Source organism: Mobula birostris, chromosome 13 (assembly GCF_030028105.1).
Source record: "Mobula birostris isolate sMobBir1 chromosome 13, sMobBir1.hap1, whole genome shotgun sequence".
Lineage (NCBI taxonomy): Eukaryota > Metazoa > Chordata > Chondrichthyes > Myliobatiformes > Myliobatidae > Mobula > Mobula birostris.
The window spans coordinates 28568313-28583211 of NC_092382.1; the positions used below are offsets into that span (position 1 = coordinate 28568313).

A 14899-nucleotide genomic window follows, 5' to 3' on the forward strand; every position below is an offset into this window, starting at 1 on the left:
TAGGGGCCGGGAGCAGGACAACGTGAGTGTGCAGGGCCTTCGACAACGACGGCCGCTTTGCCGAGGAAGAAGTGGACAAGAAGCAGCTGAAGTCAGAGTGCATTTTTAGGCCAGGGTCTTCGACAGGAACCATCCTCCTTGAAAGAAAAGGAAGAAAGAGACACCAAAGGTAGAAATTAAACTGTCTTCGCAGATGAAATCGCTACCACCACGTCTGGCAGTGCCTGCCCGATATGGGCAACTCTCTGCCATAGAAAAAAAACAAGAACATTTCCTCTCTGCTGTTATTAAAATATTGTTTCTCTGATCATAACTCAATTATTTTTTTTCTTATGATATATATCTTTACATTTCTTCTGATTTCTTTTTCACAGCTGAACTGTTTGACCCATCTGTGCCACTTTTGATAAATGTACCTCGATTATGTTACCTTTCAGTCTCCTTGGCTCCTGGAGAAAAACGAACGGCCGGCCCATCGAATAATGCAAACAAGGTAAACATTGTTTACCACGACACCCATATTGAAAGGGAAGATGCACTGCTGCTTTATGAAACATACGGTAAGTTGTTTCCCTGCGGGTGTATCATGTGTAGTTCAGGTGATGAGAGTACGCTACAGGTATGATGGCGCCTCTTGAGTGTGTGGACATCAGATATCTGAATGTTGCCTGGGAAGGAATATTTCAGTTATATGGAGGGATTGAGAAGTTTGGGAGTTGAGTTCCTTTGGCGTGGAACAGGCTGAGCAGAACATAACCGTGGAATTCAAATAGTGAAAGGTTTAAATGGCAGCAACTTGGCCCGAGGACAGAGGTGTCAAAAGGCAGCGGCCTTTGGCTTATTGTAAGTAGCAGGGATAAAAAGGTTTCCTTGCCCCCTCGGTTACTGCCATTAGATATGACCATTGTTAGACATGGGACAGACTCTCACAACCCTTTATAAACATGTGGACGTGCCGTAGCATCGCCAAGACAGTGAAGAACACGAAGAAGTGCTAGCAAATTGGAGCTAGACATGAGAATCTAGATTAACTTGGAATATTTTCCCTAAGGCTTCGGGTTCTGGGGGAGACGTGACAAAAGTTTATAAAATCAGGAACGAAAATTACTGTCGACAGCCTGAATCATTTTCTCAACCTGAAAATGAAAAACAAAAATACTCGAGGACACGCACATTGGATGAGAGGGGATGTGTTTAAAGGAGGTATGTTGGGCAAATTAATATAACCAGATGCCAATGGAAGTTTATGTATCATGCCAGACAGCACGGATTAGTTGAGCCCTCCCCCTCCAACTTTCAAATCTCTTACTAGCTCTTCTTTCAGTTAGTCCTGGCGAAGGGTCTCGGCCCGAAACGTCGACTCTACCTCTTCCTAGAGATGCTGCCTGGCCTGCTGCGTTCACCAGCAACTTTGATGTATGTTGCACGGATTAGTTGAATTTGGTTTCATGGTGGACACCGATTATCATGGACCAGAAGTTCCTGTTCTGTGTTCTGAGAGAATCGGAACAGGCTGTGTCTGTATTCCTCGGGTGGAAGAATTACATTCCTGAGACCTACATGACCTTAAGCGGCAAAAAGGTACATATAAACGTATTATCACGTTTGGGAGGGTAATAATGGAGAGGACACCGTTTCAGTTAAGGGACAGTCATTTGAAGCAATGTAGAGAGATGTTACTTTTGTCAGACTGGGTGAATCCCTGCAATCCCTGCCAGGGAGGGTGGTGACGGCTAGAGTATCGGAGGCATTGGAATACACGCAAATACAGTGTTTGTGTAGGTGGCCTGGGGGGCTTGATTGGAGACCAGAGCAGCGGAAGAACTGACTCCTGAGTAAATCAGCCACAATTATATTGAACAATTCTGCTCCTAAGCCTTGTGGGTTAATGACCGTCCGAGTCAGCTCATGGGCGGGATTCAGTTGGACCAGAGTTCCTTGCAGAAACAAGTATTGTCGCCGACAGGGTGATCTACAGAAAAATGTTTCGTTTGACCGAGTAGGCAACGAAGTGACAGCTGGAATGCAGGTTATGGGCGTGTGGGGTATGTGCTTTGGAAGGGATGATGAATGTGTCGAAAATGTTCTAACTGGAGAGAAAACTCAAAAATAAAAGATGCATTTGGACATCGGTTCTGGATTCGCTGGAGCGAACTTGCAGCTTAATTCGGTAGCAGCGAAGGCAAATGGCATCTATTTTAAGAGGAGTGGAATTTGATCCCACAGAAGTTGTGGAGACCAAGCTCCCGGATGTGGTTAAGAGAAAGTTTGAAAGGCTCTTAACTGGTGAATGTGCGAACGATTTCCGAGAGGAGGACGGAAGTTGGGGTTGAGGAACAGATCACCTAAGTGGAAGAGCTCGAAAGCACGACTGGTCCAATGCTGCTCCTATGTCCTGTGGTTTAATTACTGTCTGAGTTCACCATCGGCCCACTTTCTACACACGATAATTGGATCTTGGGGGACATTCCGTGCGCATGTCTTGTGGTCTAATGGAAAACATCACCAATTCACTGCACCCGGGTACACTGGATAATTAAAGTTGATGCTGTCTGCTCATTTGGTTTAGAAAGACGTGCCAATGTTGGATAGACTAAAACAAGTCTCTTTACGAGATTGCCTGCTCACTCCAAGCATGGACCAGGTCCAATCTGATCTCCCGGAGACTTGGGATGTATTCCGATCGTTCTCCGCCTGACGCCAGCATTTCTGAGAGGTGAACATTTCCTCTCGGTCCTCTGAGAGGTGAGCATTAACGCTGCAGTGTGGGAATCATAATCGAAAGGTGTGTAGCGGAGAGGGGAGCGTTAACATGGTGGGAAAACAACTGAAAAACAATACAGTTTTAATAATTGGTGGGAGGCGCTTTCTGGAGCTTCGGGTGCCAAAGGGTCTGTTCCCGTGCCGCGGCTCTTAAGAGTTTAATACCAATTTTGTTCTTTCAGCTGCTACGTTATCCGATGCCCGCCGGTTCTGCAGTGTCAAAGTGGAAAACGCTCCCACCGGCTTTGAAAATAACTTAGATATTTTGTTTACTAATTTGTTGAATAATTGACGTGAGTGGACATTTCACTGCGCGGATGAACTGCTCTCTGAACCTGGACTGAGTTACCCCATAAATAAACGTGTTTGTGCAGCAACTTAATAGCATCAGCATCTCTCCAGAGTGTTGGAAAATGTATTCCGAATCGTTGTAATTATTTTGATCCAATACGGCAACTGTGTAATAAAGGAATTCGGCAAATTTTACCGACCACAGGATGACGAAGCTTCCAGAGATGGTGAGAAGTAAGATTACAGACCTCCTCCTGCTCTCCATCTCCGGGTCACTGCGGTTCTCCGCCTTGTTCTGACCCCTCAGCCCCTTACGGACGCGACTAGTCACTAAAATGTGCCTGACTGTCAGAGCGTTCAGCAGTAGTATTAACACGAATGGGAGTAATGGCATAAGAACGGTAGCGAGCCAGTCATATCCCACCCAGCCGGGATGCGTATAGTAGCTCGGCTTTATAATACAGTCCCAGGGTATATTGTCAATCACTTTCACAGGACGATATCGAAAGAAGATGGGCACATTTTTAAAACAGAGCAGAGCGCCGGTTGCTGTCAGAATCACAGCCGCAGTTTTCCCGGTGCAATACTTTGCTTTCCGTTTCTGGCAACAGATGGCGACAAACCGATCAAACGTAAAAGTGACAGTGAACCAGACAGAACAGTCTGTGGCTGCCACTCCCAGAGTAGAGATCACACTGCATACGGGGGTGATGTCCAGGAAAGTCCCGGGGAAGTAATAATAACTGACCCGCCACAATATGATCTCAAAGATGATGGTGAGTAGATCCGCCGTTGCCATGGCCACCAGGTAGCGAGTGGTGCACTTGGAGAGTCCGCACTTTCCCCGGGACAGGATCACAATCGCCACTAAATTCACTGGGGGAAAAACAAAAACAAAAAATGAGTGAAATACTGTATCGCAGCTCCGTGAGTCTCTGTGCAGAGATAAACGGAAAAGTTCCTCCTTGACCATTCGTCACCCGCCCACATGGGCCCCAGTTTTCTCGCTTCTTTTAAATTCTGCATTACTCTAGGTTGGAGGGTTCCGTCGCACTATAGCAAGGAATGCAATCAGAAATAATTAACTAATGCATTAATTCATTAAAACTGGCGGCCATGAATCCACAAAAGGAAGCCATCTCCCCGATCTTCCTTTCTACACCTGTTGTAACTGATGGTTTATTTTCAGCCGAGATCACGGAGCTTGAAAATGAACACGGTTTTGTTATCGTGTCCTCAGTGCACTCAACGATCCACCAACATCACAACACTGTTTGAACCAAAGAACATGTACATAGAATAACAATTTTCACTTATTCTATGTTCTTACCAGGAACACCAATAATGAAAATGATCATGTAATATACTTTTCTCATGCTGTAAAATGCTTCAAGCATTCTGTGTGGAATTCAGCCTGTCTCCCAGCTGCCCGCGATCTCGCTGAAGAAACTCTGAGCTGATGAATCTCATTCATTTATACTCGCTCCAGTACGCTGAATACTCAATACTACACAATCTGACGTGTCTTCCAACAGCGGGGGTAAAATCTAACATCATGTCATTCAAGTAAAATCCCAATTGTGATAGCTTGACAAGGGATTGCAAAATCTCAGACAGACTGAGTTTTATTCAGATTCAATGTTAACATTTGGCGTTATGAACAGGATCCCAGTACGGGGAGAGACAAGCAGACAGACTGAGTTTTATTCAGATTTAATGTTAACATTTGGCGTTACGAACAGGATCCCAGTACAGGGAGAGACAAGCAGACAGACTGAGTTTTATTCAGATTTAATGTTAACATTTGGCGCTACGAACAGGATCCCAGTACAGGGAGAGACAAGCAGACAGACTGAGTTTTATTCAGATTTAATGTTAACATTTGGCGTTACGAACAGGATCCCAGTACAGGGAGAGACAAGCAGACAGACTGAGTTTTATTCAGATTTAATGTTAACATTTGGCGTTAGGAACAGGATCCCAGTACGGGGAGAGACAAGCAGACAGACTGAGTTTTATTCAGATTTAATGTTAACATTTGGCGTTATGAACAGGATCCCAGTACAGGGAGAGACAAGCAGACAGACTGAGTTTTATTCAGATTCAATGTTAACATTTGGCGTTATGCACAGGATCCCAGTACAGGGAGAGACAAGCAGACAGACTGAGTTTTATTCAGATTCAATGTTAACATTTGGCGTTATGAACAGGATCCCAGTACAGGGAGAGACAAGCAGACAGACAGAGTTTTATTCAGATTCAATGTTAACATTTGGCGTTATGAACAGGATCCCAGTACAGGGAGAGACAAGCGGACAGACTGAGTTTTATTCAGATTCAAAGTTAACATTTGGCGTAATGAACAGGATCCCAGTACAGGGAGAGACAAGCAGACAGACTGAGTTTTATTCAGATTTAATGTTAACATTTGGCGTTATGAACAGGATCCCAGTACAGGGAGAGACAAGCGGACAGACTGAGTTTTATTCAGATTCAAAGTTAACATTTGGCGTTATGAACAGGATCCCAGTACAGGGAGAGACAAGCAGACAGACTGAGTTTTATTCAGATTCAATGTTAACATTTGGCGTTATGAACAGGATCCCAGTACAGGGAGAGACAAGCGGACAGACTGAGTTTTATTCAGATTCAATGTTAACATTTGGCGTTATGAACAGGATCCCAGTACAGGGAGAGACAAGCAGACAGACTGAGTTTTATTCAGATTCAATGTTAACATTTGGCGTTATGAACAGGATCCCAGTACAGGGAGAGACAAGCGGACAGACTGAGTTTTATTCAGATTCAATGTTAACATTTGGCATTATGAACAGGATCCCAGTACAGGGAGAGACAAGCAGACAGACTGAGTTTGAGTTTTATTCAGATTTAATGTTAACATTTGGCATCACGAACAGGATCCCAGTACAGGGAGAGACAAGCAGACAGACTGAGTTTGAGTTTTATTCAGATTTAATGTTAACATTTGGCGTTATGAACAGGATCCCAGTACAGGGAGAGACAAGCAGACAGACTGAGTTTTATTCAGATTCAATGTAAACATTTGGCGTTATGAACAGGATCCCAGTACAGGGAGAGACAAGCAGACAGACTGAGTTTTATTCAGATTTAATGTTAACATTTGGCGTTATGAACAGGATCCCAGTACAGGGAGAGACAAGCAGACAGACTGAGTTTTATTCAGATTCAATGTTAACATTTGGCGTTATGAACAGGATCCCAGTACAGGGAGAGACAAGCAGACAGACTGAGTTTTATTCAGATTCAATGTTAACATTTGGCGTTATGAACAGGATCCCAGTACAGGGAGAGACAAGCGGACACACTGAGTTTTATTCAGATTCAATGTTAACATTTGGCGTTATGAACAGGATCCCAGTACAGGGAGAGACAAGCGGACACACTGAGTTTTATTCAGATTCAATGTTAACATTTGGCGTTATGAACAGGATCCCAGTACAGGGAGAGACAAGCGGACAGACTGAGTTTTATTCAGATTCAATGTTAACATTTGGCGTTATGAACAGGATCCCAGTACAGGGAGAGACAAGCGGACAGACTGAGTTTTATTCAGATTCAATGTTAACATTTGGCGTTATGAACAGGATCCCAGTACAGGGAGAGACAAGCGGACAGACTGAGTTTTATTCAGATTTAATGTTAACATTTGGCGTTATGAACAGGATCCCAGTACAGGGAGAGACAAGCGGACAGACTGAGTTTTATTCAGATTTAATGTTAACATTTGGCGTTATGAACAGGATCCCAGTACAGGGAGAGACAAGCAGACAGACTGAGTTTTATTCAGATTCAATGTTAACATTTGGCGTTATGAACAGGATCCCAGTACAGGGAGAGACAAGCAGACAGACTGAGTTTTATTCAGATTCAATGTTAACATTTGGTGTTATGAACAGGATCCCAGTACAGGGAGAGACAAGCGGACAGACTGAGTTTTATTCAGATTTAATGTTAACATTTGGCGTTATGAACAGGATCCCAGTACAGGGAGAGACAAGCAGACAGACTGAGTTTTATTCAGATTCAATGTTAACGTTTGGCGTTATGAACAGGATCCCAGTACAGGGAGAGACAAGCGGACAGACTGAGTTTTATTCAGATTCAATGTTAACATTTGGCGTTATGAACAGGATCCCAGTACAGGGAGAGACAAGCAGACAGACTGAGTTTTATTCAGATTCAATGTTAACATTTGGTGTTATGAACAGGATCCCAGTACAGGGAGAGACAAGCGGACAGACTGAGTTTTATTCAGATTTAATGTTAACATTTGGCGTTATGAACAGGATCCCAGTACAGGGAGAGACAAGCAGACAGACTGAGTTTTATTCAGATTCAATGTTAACATTTGGCGTTATGAACAGGATCCCAGTACAGGGAGAGACAAGCGGACAGACTGAGTTTTATTCAGATTCAATGTTAACGTTTGGCGTTATGAACAGGATCCCAGTACAGGGAGAGACAAGCAGACAGACTGAGTTTTATTCAGATTTAATGTTAACATTTGGCATCACGAACAGGATCCCAGTACAGAGAGAGACAAGCGGACAGACTGAGTTTTATTCAGATTTTATGTTAACATTTGGCATCACGAACAGGATCCCAGTACAGGGAGAGACAAGCGGACAGACTGAGTTTTATTCAGATTTTATGTTAACATTTGGCGTTATGAACAGGATCCCAGTACAGGGAGAGACAAGCAGACAGACTGAGTTTTATTCAGATTTAATGTTAACATTTGGCGTTATGAACAGGATCCCAGTACAGGGAGAGACAAGCGGACAGACTGAGTTTTATTCAGATTTAATGTTAACATTTGGCGTTACGAACAGGATCCCAGTACAGGGAGAGACAAGCAGACAGACTGAGTTTTATTCAGATTTAATGTTAACATTTGGCGTTACGAACAGGATCCCAGTACAGGGAGAGACAAGCAGACAGACTGAGTTTTATTCAGATTTAATGTTAACATTTGGCGTTACGAACAGGATCCCAGTACAGGGAGAGACAAGCAGACAGACTGAGTTTTATTCAGATTTAATGTTAACATTTGGCGTTATGAACAGGATCCCAGTACAGGGAGAGACAAGCGGACAGACTGAGTTTTATTCAGATTCAATGTTAACATTTGGCGTTACGAACAGGATCCCAGTACAGGGAGAGACAAGCAGACAGGCTGAGTTTTATTCAGATTTAATGTTAACATTTGGCGTTATGAACAGGATCCCAGTACAGGGAGAGACAAGCAGACAGACTGACTTTTATTCAGATTCAATGTTAACATTTGGCGTTATGAACAGGATCCCAGTACAGGGAGAGACAAGCGGACAGACTGAGTTTTATTCAGATTTAATGTTAACATTTGGCGTTATGAACAGGATCCCAGTACAGGGAGAGACAAGCAGACAGACTGAGTTTTATTCAGATTCAATGTTAACATTTGGCGTTACGAACAGGATCCCAGTACAGGGAGAGACAAGCAGACAGGCTGAGTTTTATTCAGATTCAATGTTAACATTTGGCGTTACGAACAGGATCCCAGTACAGGGAGAGACAAGCAGACAGGCTGAGTTTTATTCAGATTTAATGTTAACATTTGGCGTTACGAACAGGATCCCAGTACAGGGAGAGACAAGCAGACAGACTGACTTTTATTCAGATTCAATGTTAACATTTGGCGTTATGAACAGGATCCCAGTACAGGGAGAGACAAGCGGACAGACTGAGTTTTATTCAGATTTAATGTTAACATTTGGCGTTATGAACAGGATCCCAGTACAGGGAGAGACAAGCAGACAGACTGAGTTTTATTCAGATTCAATGTTAACATTTGGCGTTATGAACAGGATCCCAGTACAGGGAGAGACAAGCAGACAGACTGAGTTTTATTCAGATTCAATGTTAACATTTGGTGTTATGAACAGGATCCCAGTACAGGGAGAGACAAGCGGACAGACTGAGTTTTATTCAGATTTAATGTTAACATTTGGCGTTATGAACAGGATCCCAGTACAGGGAGAGACAAGCAGACAGACTGAGTTTTATTCAGATTCAATGTTAACGTTTGGCGTTATGAACAGGATCCCAGTACAGGGAGAGACAAGCGGACAGACTGAGTTTTATTCAGATTCAATGTTAACATTTGGCGTTATGAACAGGATCCCAGTACAGGGAGAGACAAGCAGACAGACTGAGTTTTATTCAGATTTAATGTTAACATTTGGCATCACGAACAGGATCCCAGTACAGGGAGAGACAAGCGGACAGACTGAGTTTTATTCAGATTTTATGTTAACATTTGGCATCACGAACAGGATCCCAGTACAGGGAGAGACAAGCGGACAGACTGAGTTTTATTCAGATTTTATGTTAACATTTGGCTTTATGAACAGGATCCCAGTACAGGGAGAGACAAGCAGACAGACTGAGTTTTATTCAGATTTAATGTTAACATTTGGCGTTATGAACAGGATCCCGGTACAGGGAGAGACAAGCAGACAGACTGAGTTTTATTCAGATTCAATGTTAACATTTGGCGTTATGAACAGGATCCCAGTACAGGGAGAGACAAGCGGACAGACTGAGTTTTATTCAGATTTAATGTTAACATTTGGCGTTATGAACAGGATCCCAGTACAGGGAGAGACAAGCGGACAGACTGAGTTTTATTCAGATTTAATGTTAACATTTGGCGTTATGAACAGGATCCCAGTACAGGGAGAGACAAGCGGACAGACTGAGTTTTATTCAGATTCAATGTTAACATTTGGCGTTATGAACAGGATCCCAGTACAGGGAGAGACAAGCAGACAGACTGAGTTTTATTCAGATTCAATGTTAACATTTGGCGTTATGAACAGGATCCCAGTACAGGGAGAGACAAGCGGACAGGCTGAGTTTTATTCAGATTCAATGTTAACATTTGGCGTTATGAACAGGATCCCAGTACAGGGAGAGACAAGTGGACAGGCTGAGTTTTATTCAGATTTAATGTTAACATTTGGCGTTATGAACAGGATCCCAGTACAGGGAGAGACAAGCAGACAGGCTGAGTTTTATTCAGATTTAATGTTAACATTTGGCGTTATGAACAGGATCCCAGTACAGGGAGAGACAAGCAGACAGGCTGAGTTTTATTCAGATTCAATGTTAACATTTGGCGTTATGAACAGGATCCCAGTACAGGGAGAGACAAGCAGACAGGCTGAGTTTTATTCAGATTCAATGTTAACATTTGGCGTTATGAACAGGATCCCAGTACAGGGAGAGACAAGCGGACAGACTGAGTTTTATTCAGATTCAATGTTAACATTTGGCGTTATGAACAGGATCCCAGTACAGGGAGAGACAAGCGGACAGACTGAGTTTTATTCAGATTCAATGTTAACATTTGGCGTTATGAACAGGATCCCAGTACAGGGAGAGACAAGCGGACAGACTGAGTTTTATTCAGATTCAATGTTAACATTTGGTGTTATGAACAGGATCCCAGTACAGGGAGAGACAAGCGGACAGACTGAGTTTTATTCAGATTTAATGTTAACATTTGGCGTTACGAACAGGATCCCAGTACAGGGAGAGACAAGCGGACAGGCTGAGTTTTATTCAGATTCAATGTTAACATTTGGCGTTACGAACAGGATCCCAGTACAGGGAGAGACAAGCGGACAGGCTGAGTTTTATTCAGATTCAATGTTAACATTTGGCGTTATGAACAGGATCCCAGTACAGGGAGAGACAAGCAGACAGACTGAGTTTTATTCAGATTCAATGTTAACGTTTGGCGTTACGAACAGGATCCCAGTACAGGGAGAGACAAGCGGACAGACTGAGTTTTATTCAGATTCAATGTTAACATTTGGCGTTACGAACAGGATCCCAGTACAGGGAGAGACAAGCAGACAGACTGAGTTTTATTCAGATTCAATGTTAACATTTGGCGTTATGAACAGGATCCCAGTACAGGGAGAGACAAGCAGACAGACTGAGTTTTATTCAGATTTAATGTTAACATTTGGCGTTATGAACAGGATCCCAGTACAGGGAGAGACAAGCGGACAGACTGAGTTTTATTCAGATTTAATGTTAACATTTGGCGTTACGAACAGGATCCCAGTACAGGGAGAGACAAGCAGACAGACTGAGTTTTATTCAGATTTAATGTTAACATTTGGCGTTATGAACAGGATCCCAGTACAGGGAGAGACAAGCGGACAGACTGAGTTTTATTCAGATTCAATGTTAACATTTGGCGTTATGAACAGGATCCCAGTACAGGGAGTATCAAGCAGACAGACTGAGTTTTATTCAGATTCAATGTTAACATTTGGCGTTATGAACAGGATCCCAGTACAGGGAGAGACAAGCGGACAGACTGAGTTTTATTCAGATTCAATGTTAACATTTGGCGTTATGAACAGGATCCCAGTACAGGGAGAGACAAGCAGACAGACTGAGTTTTATTCAGATTCAATGTTAACATTTGGCGTTACGAACAGGATCCCAGTACGGGGAGAGACAAGCAGACAGACTGAGTTTTATTCAGATTCAATGTTAACATTTGGCGTTATGAACAGGATCCCAGTACAGGGAGAGACAAGCGGACAGACTGAGTTTTATTCAGATTTAATGTTAACATTTGGCGTTACGAACAGGATCCCAGTACAGGGAGAGACAAGCAGACAGACTGAGTTTTATTCAGATTTAATGTTAACATTTGGCGTTATGAACAGGATCCCAGTACAGGGAGAGACAAGCGGACAGACTGAGTTTTATTCAGATTCAATGTTAACATTTGGCGTTATGAACAGGATCCCAGTACAGGGAGTATCAAGCAGACAGACTGAGTTTTATTCAGATTCAATGTTAACATTTGGCGTTATGAACAGGATCCCAGTACAGGGAGAGACAAGCGGACAGACTGAGTTTTATTCAGATTCAATGTTAACATTTGGCGTTATGAACAGGATCCCAGTACAGGGAGAGACAAGCAGACAGACTGAGTTTTATTCAGATTTAATGTTAACATTTGGCGTTATGAACAGGATCCCAGTACAGGGAGAGACAAGCAGACAGACTGAGTTTTATTCAGATTCAATGTTAACATTTGGCGTTATGAACAGGATCCCAGTACAGGGAGAGACAAGCGGACAGACTGAGTTTTATTCAGATTCAATGTTAACATTTGGCGTTATGAACAGGATCCCAGTACAGGGAGAGACAAGCGGACAGACTGAGTTTTATTCAGATTCAATGTTAACATTTGGCGTTATGAACAGGATCCCAGTACAGGGAGAGACAAGCAGACAGACTGAGTTTTATTCAGATTCAATGTTAACATTTGGCGTTATGAACAGGATCCCAGTACAGGGAGAGACAAGCAGACAGACTGAGTTTTATTCAGATTTAATGTTAACATTTGGCGTTATGAACAGGATCCCAGTACAGGGAGAGACAAGCGGACAGACTGAGTTTTATTCAGATTTAATGTTAACATTTGGCGTTATGAACAGGATCCCAGTACAGGGAGAGACAAGCAGACAGACTGAGTTTTATTCAGATTCAATGTTAACATTTGGCGTTATGAACAGGATCCCAGTACAGGGAGAGACAAGCAGACAGACTGAGTTTTATTCAGATTTAATGTTAACATTTGGCGTTATGAACAGGATCCCAGTACAGGGAGAGACAAGCAGACAGACTGAGTTTTATTCAGATTTAATGTTAACATTTGGCGTTATGAACAGGATCCCAGTACAGGGAGAGACAAGCAGACAGACTGAGTTTTATTCAGATTTAATGTTAACATTTGGCATCACGAACAGGATCCCAGTACAGGGAGAGACAAGCGGACAGACTGAGTTTTATTCAGATTTTATGTTAACATTTGGCATCACGAACAGGATCCCAGTACAGGGAGAGACAAGCGGACAGACTGAGTTTTATTCAGATTTAATGTTAACATTTGGCGTTATGAACAGGATCCCAGTACAGGGAGAGACAAGCAGACAGACTGAGTTTTATTCAGATTCAATGTTAACATTTGGCGTTATGAACAGGATCCCAGTACAGGGAGAGACAAGCAGACAGACTGAGTTTTATTCAGATTTAATGTTAACATTTGGCGTTATGAACAGGATCCCAGTACAGGGAGAGACAAGCAGACAGACTGAGTTTTATTCAGATTTAATGTTAACATTTGGCGTTATGAACAGGATCCCAGTACAGGGAGAGACAAGCAGACAGACTGAGTTTTATTCAGATTTAATGTTAACATTTGGCATCACGAACAGGATCCCAGTACAGGGAGAGACAAGCGGACAGACTGAGTTTTATTCAGATTTTATGTTAACATTTGGCATCACGAACAGGATCCCAGTACAGGGAGAGACAAGCGGACAGACTGAGTTTTATTCAGATTTTATGTTAACATTTGGCTTTATGAACAGGATCCCAGTACAGGGAGAGACAAGCAGACAGACTGAGTTTTATTCAGATTTAATGTTAACATTTGGCGTTATGAACAGGATCCCGGTACAGGGAGAGACAAGCAGACAGACTGAGTTTTATTCAGATTCAATGTTAACATTTGGCGTTATGAACAGGATCCCAGTACAGGGAGAGACAAGCGGACAGACTGAGTTTTATTCAGATTTAATGTTAACATTTGGCGTTATGAACAGGATCCCAGTACAGGGAGAGACAAGCGGACAGACTGAGTTTTATTCAGATTTAATGTTAACATTTGGCGTTATGAACAGGATCCCAGTACAGGGAGAGACAAGCGGACAGACTGAGTTTTATTCAGATTCAATGTTAACATTTGGCGTTATGAACAGGATCCCAGTACAGGGAGAGACAAGCAGACAGACTGAGTTTTATTCAGATTCAATGTTAACATTTGGCGTTATGAACAGGATCCCAGTACAGGGAGAGACAAGCGGACAGGCTGAGTTTTATTCAGATTCAATGTTAACATTTGGCGTTATGAACAGGATCCCAGTACAGGGAGAGACAAGTGGACAGGCTGAGTTTTATTCAGATTTAATGTTAACATTTGGCGTTATGAACAGGATCCCAGTACAGGGAGAGACAAGCAGACAGGCTGAGTTTTATTCAGATTTAATGTTAACATTTGGCGTTATGAACAGGATCCCAGTACAGGGAGAGACAAGCAGACAGGCTGAGTTTTATTCAGATTCAATGTTAACATTTGGCGTTATGAACAGGATCCCAGTACAGGGAGAGACAAGCAGACAGGCTGAGTTTTATTCAGATTCAATGTTAACATTTGGCGTTATGAACAGGATCCCAGTACAGGGAGAGACAAGCGGACAGACTGAGTTTTATTCAGATTCAATGTTAACATTTGGCGTTATGAACAGGATCCCAGTACAGGGAGAGACAAGCGGACAGACTGAGTTTTATTCAGATTCAATGTTAACATTTGGCGTTATGAACAGGATCCCAGTACAGGGAGAGACAAGCAGACAGACTGAGTTTTATTCAGATTCAATGTTAACATTTGGTGTTATGAACAGGATCCCAGTACAGGGAGAGACAAGCGGACAGACTGAGTTTTATTCAGATTTAATGTTAACATTTGGCGTTATGAACAGGATCCCAGTACAGGGAGAGACAAGCAGACAGACTGAGTTTTATTCAGATTCAATGTTAACATTTGGCGTTATGAACAGGATCCCAGTACAGGGAGAGACAAGCGGACAGACTGAGTTTTATTCAGATTCAATGTTAACGTTTGGCGTTATGAACAGGATCCCAGTACAGGGAGAGACAAGCAGAC

The 14899-nt window shown here is 42.7% G+C and overlaps 1 protein-coding gene and 1 long non-coding RNA gene across 3 annotated transcripts; one reads left to right on the top strand and one right to left on the bottom strand.

Annotated features, from left to right (window-relative positions):
* The first annotated feature begins 17 nt into the window (after positions 1 to 17).
* Positions 18 to 3010, top strand: LOC140208662 (uncharacterized). 2 transcript variants are annotated; one of them, XR_011888855.1, is made up of 3 exons: positions 18 to 169; positions 438 to 560; positions 2946 to 3010. It is a non-coding gene; the product is annotated as an uncharacterized lncRNA (long non-coding RNA). The 2 variants fall into 2 exon arrangements; XR_011888856.1 differs by lacking the exon at positions 2946 to 3010 and adding an exon at positions 2570 to 2762.
* On the bottom strand, positions 2977 to 4484 carry LOC140208660 (probable G-protein coupled receptor 139). Its single transcript, XM_072277504.1, has 2 exons — positions 4385 to 4484; positions 2977 to 3930 (listed from the first exon to the last, which is right to left on the bottom strand). The coding sequence occupies exons 1-2, from the start codon at positions 4449 to 4451 to the stop codon at positions 3020 to 3022; spliced, it is 978 nt and encodes a 325-aa protein (XP_072133605.1). The 5' UTR covers positions 4452 to 4484; the 3' UTR covers positions 2977 to 3019.
* Positions 4485 to 14899: the final 10415 nt, after the last annotated feature.

What these genes read in the sequence shown, in the direction of transcription:
- LOC140208660 (XM_072277504.1), bottom strand. Translation starts at nt 4,451, where the DNA reads ATGCTTGAAGCATTTTACAGCATGAGAAAAGTATATTACATGATCATT. An exon ending in TTTCATTATTGGTGTTCCTG is followed by an intron (nt 3,931 to 4,384) that starts GTAAGAACATAG and finishes TTTTTCCCCCAG; the next exon opens with TGAATTTAGTGGCGATTGTG.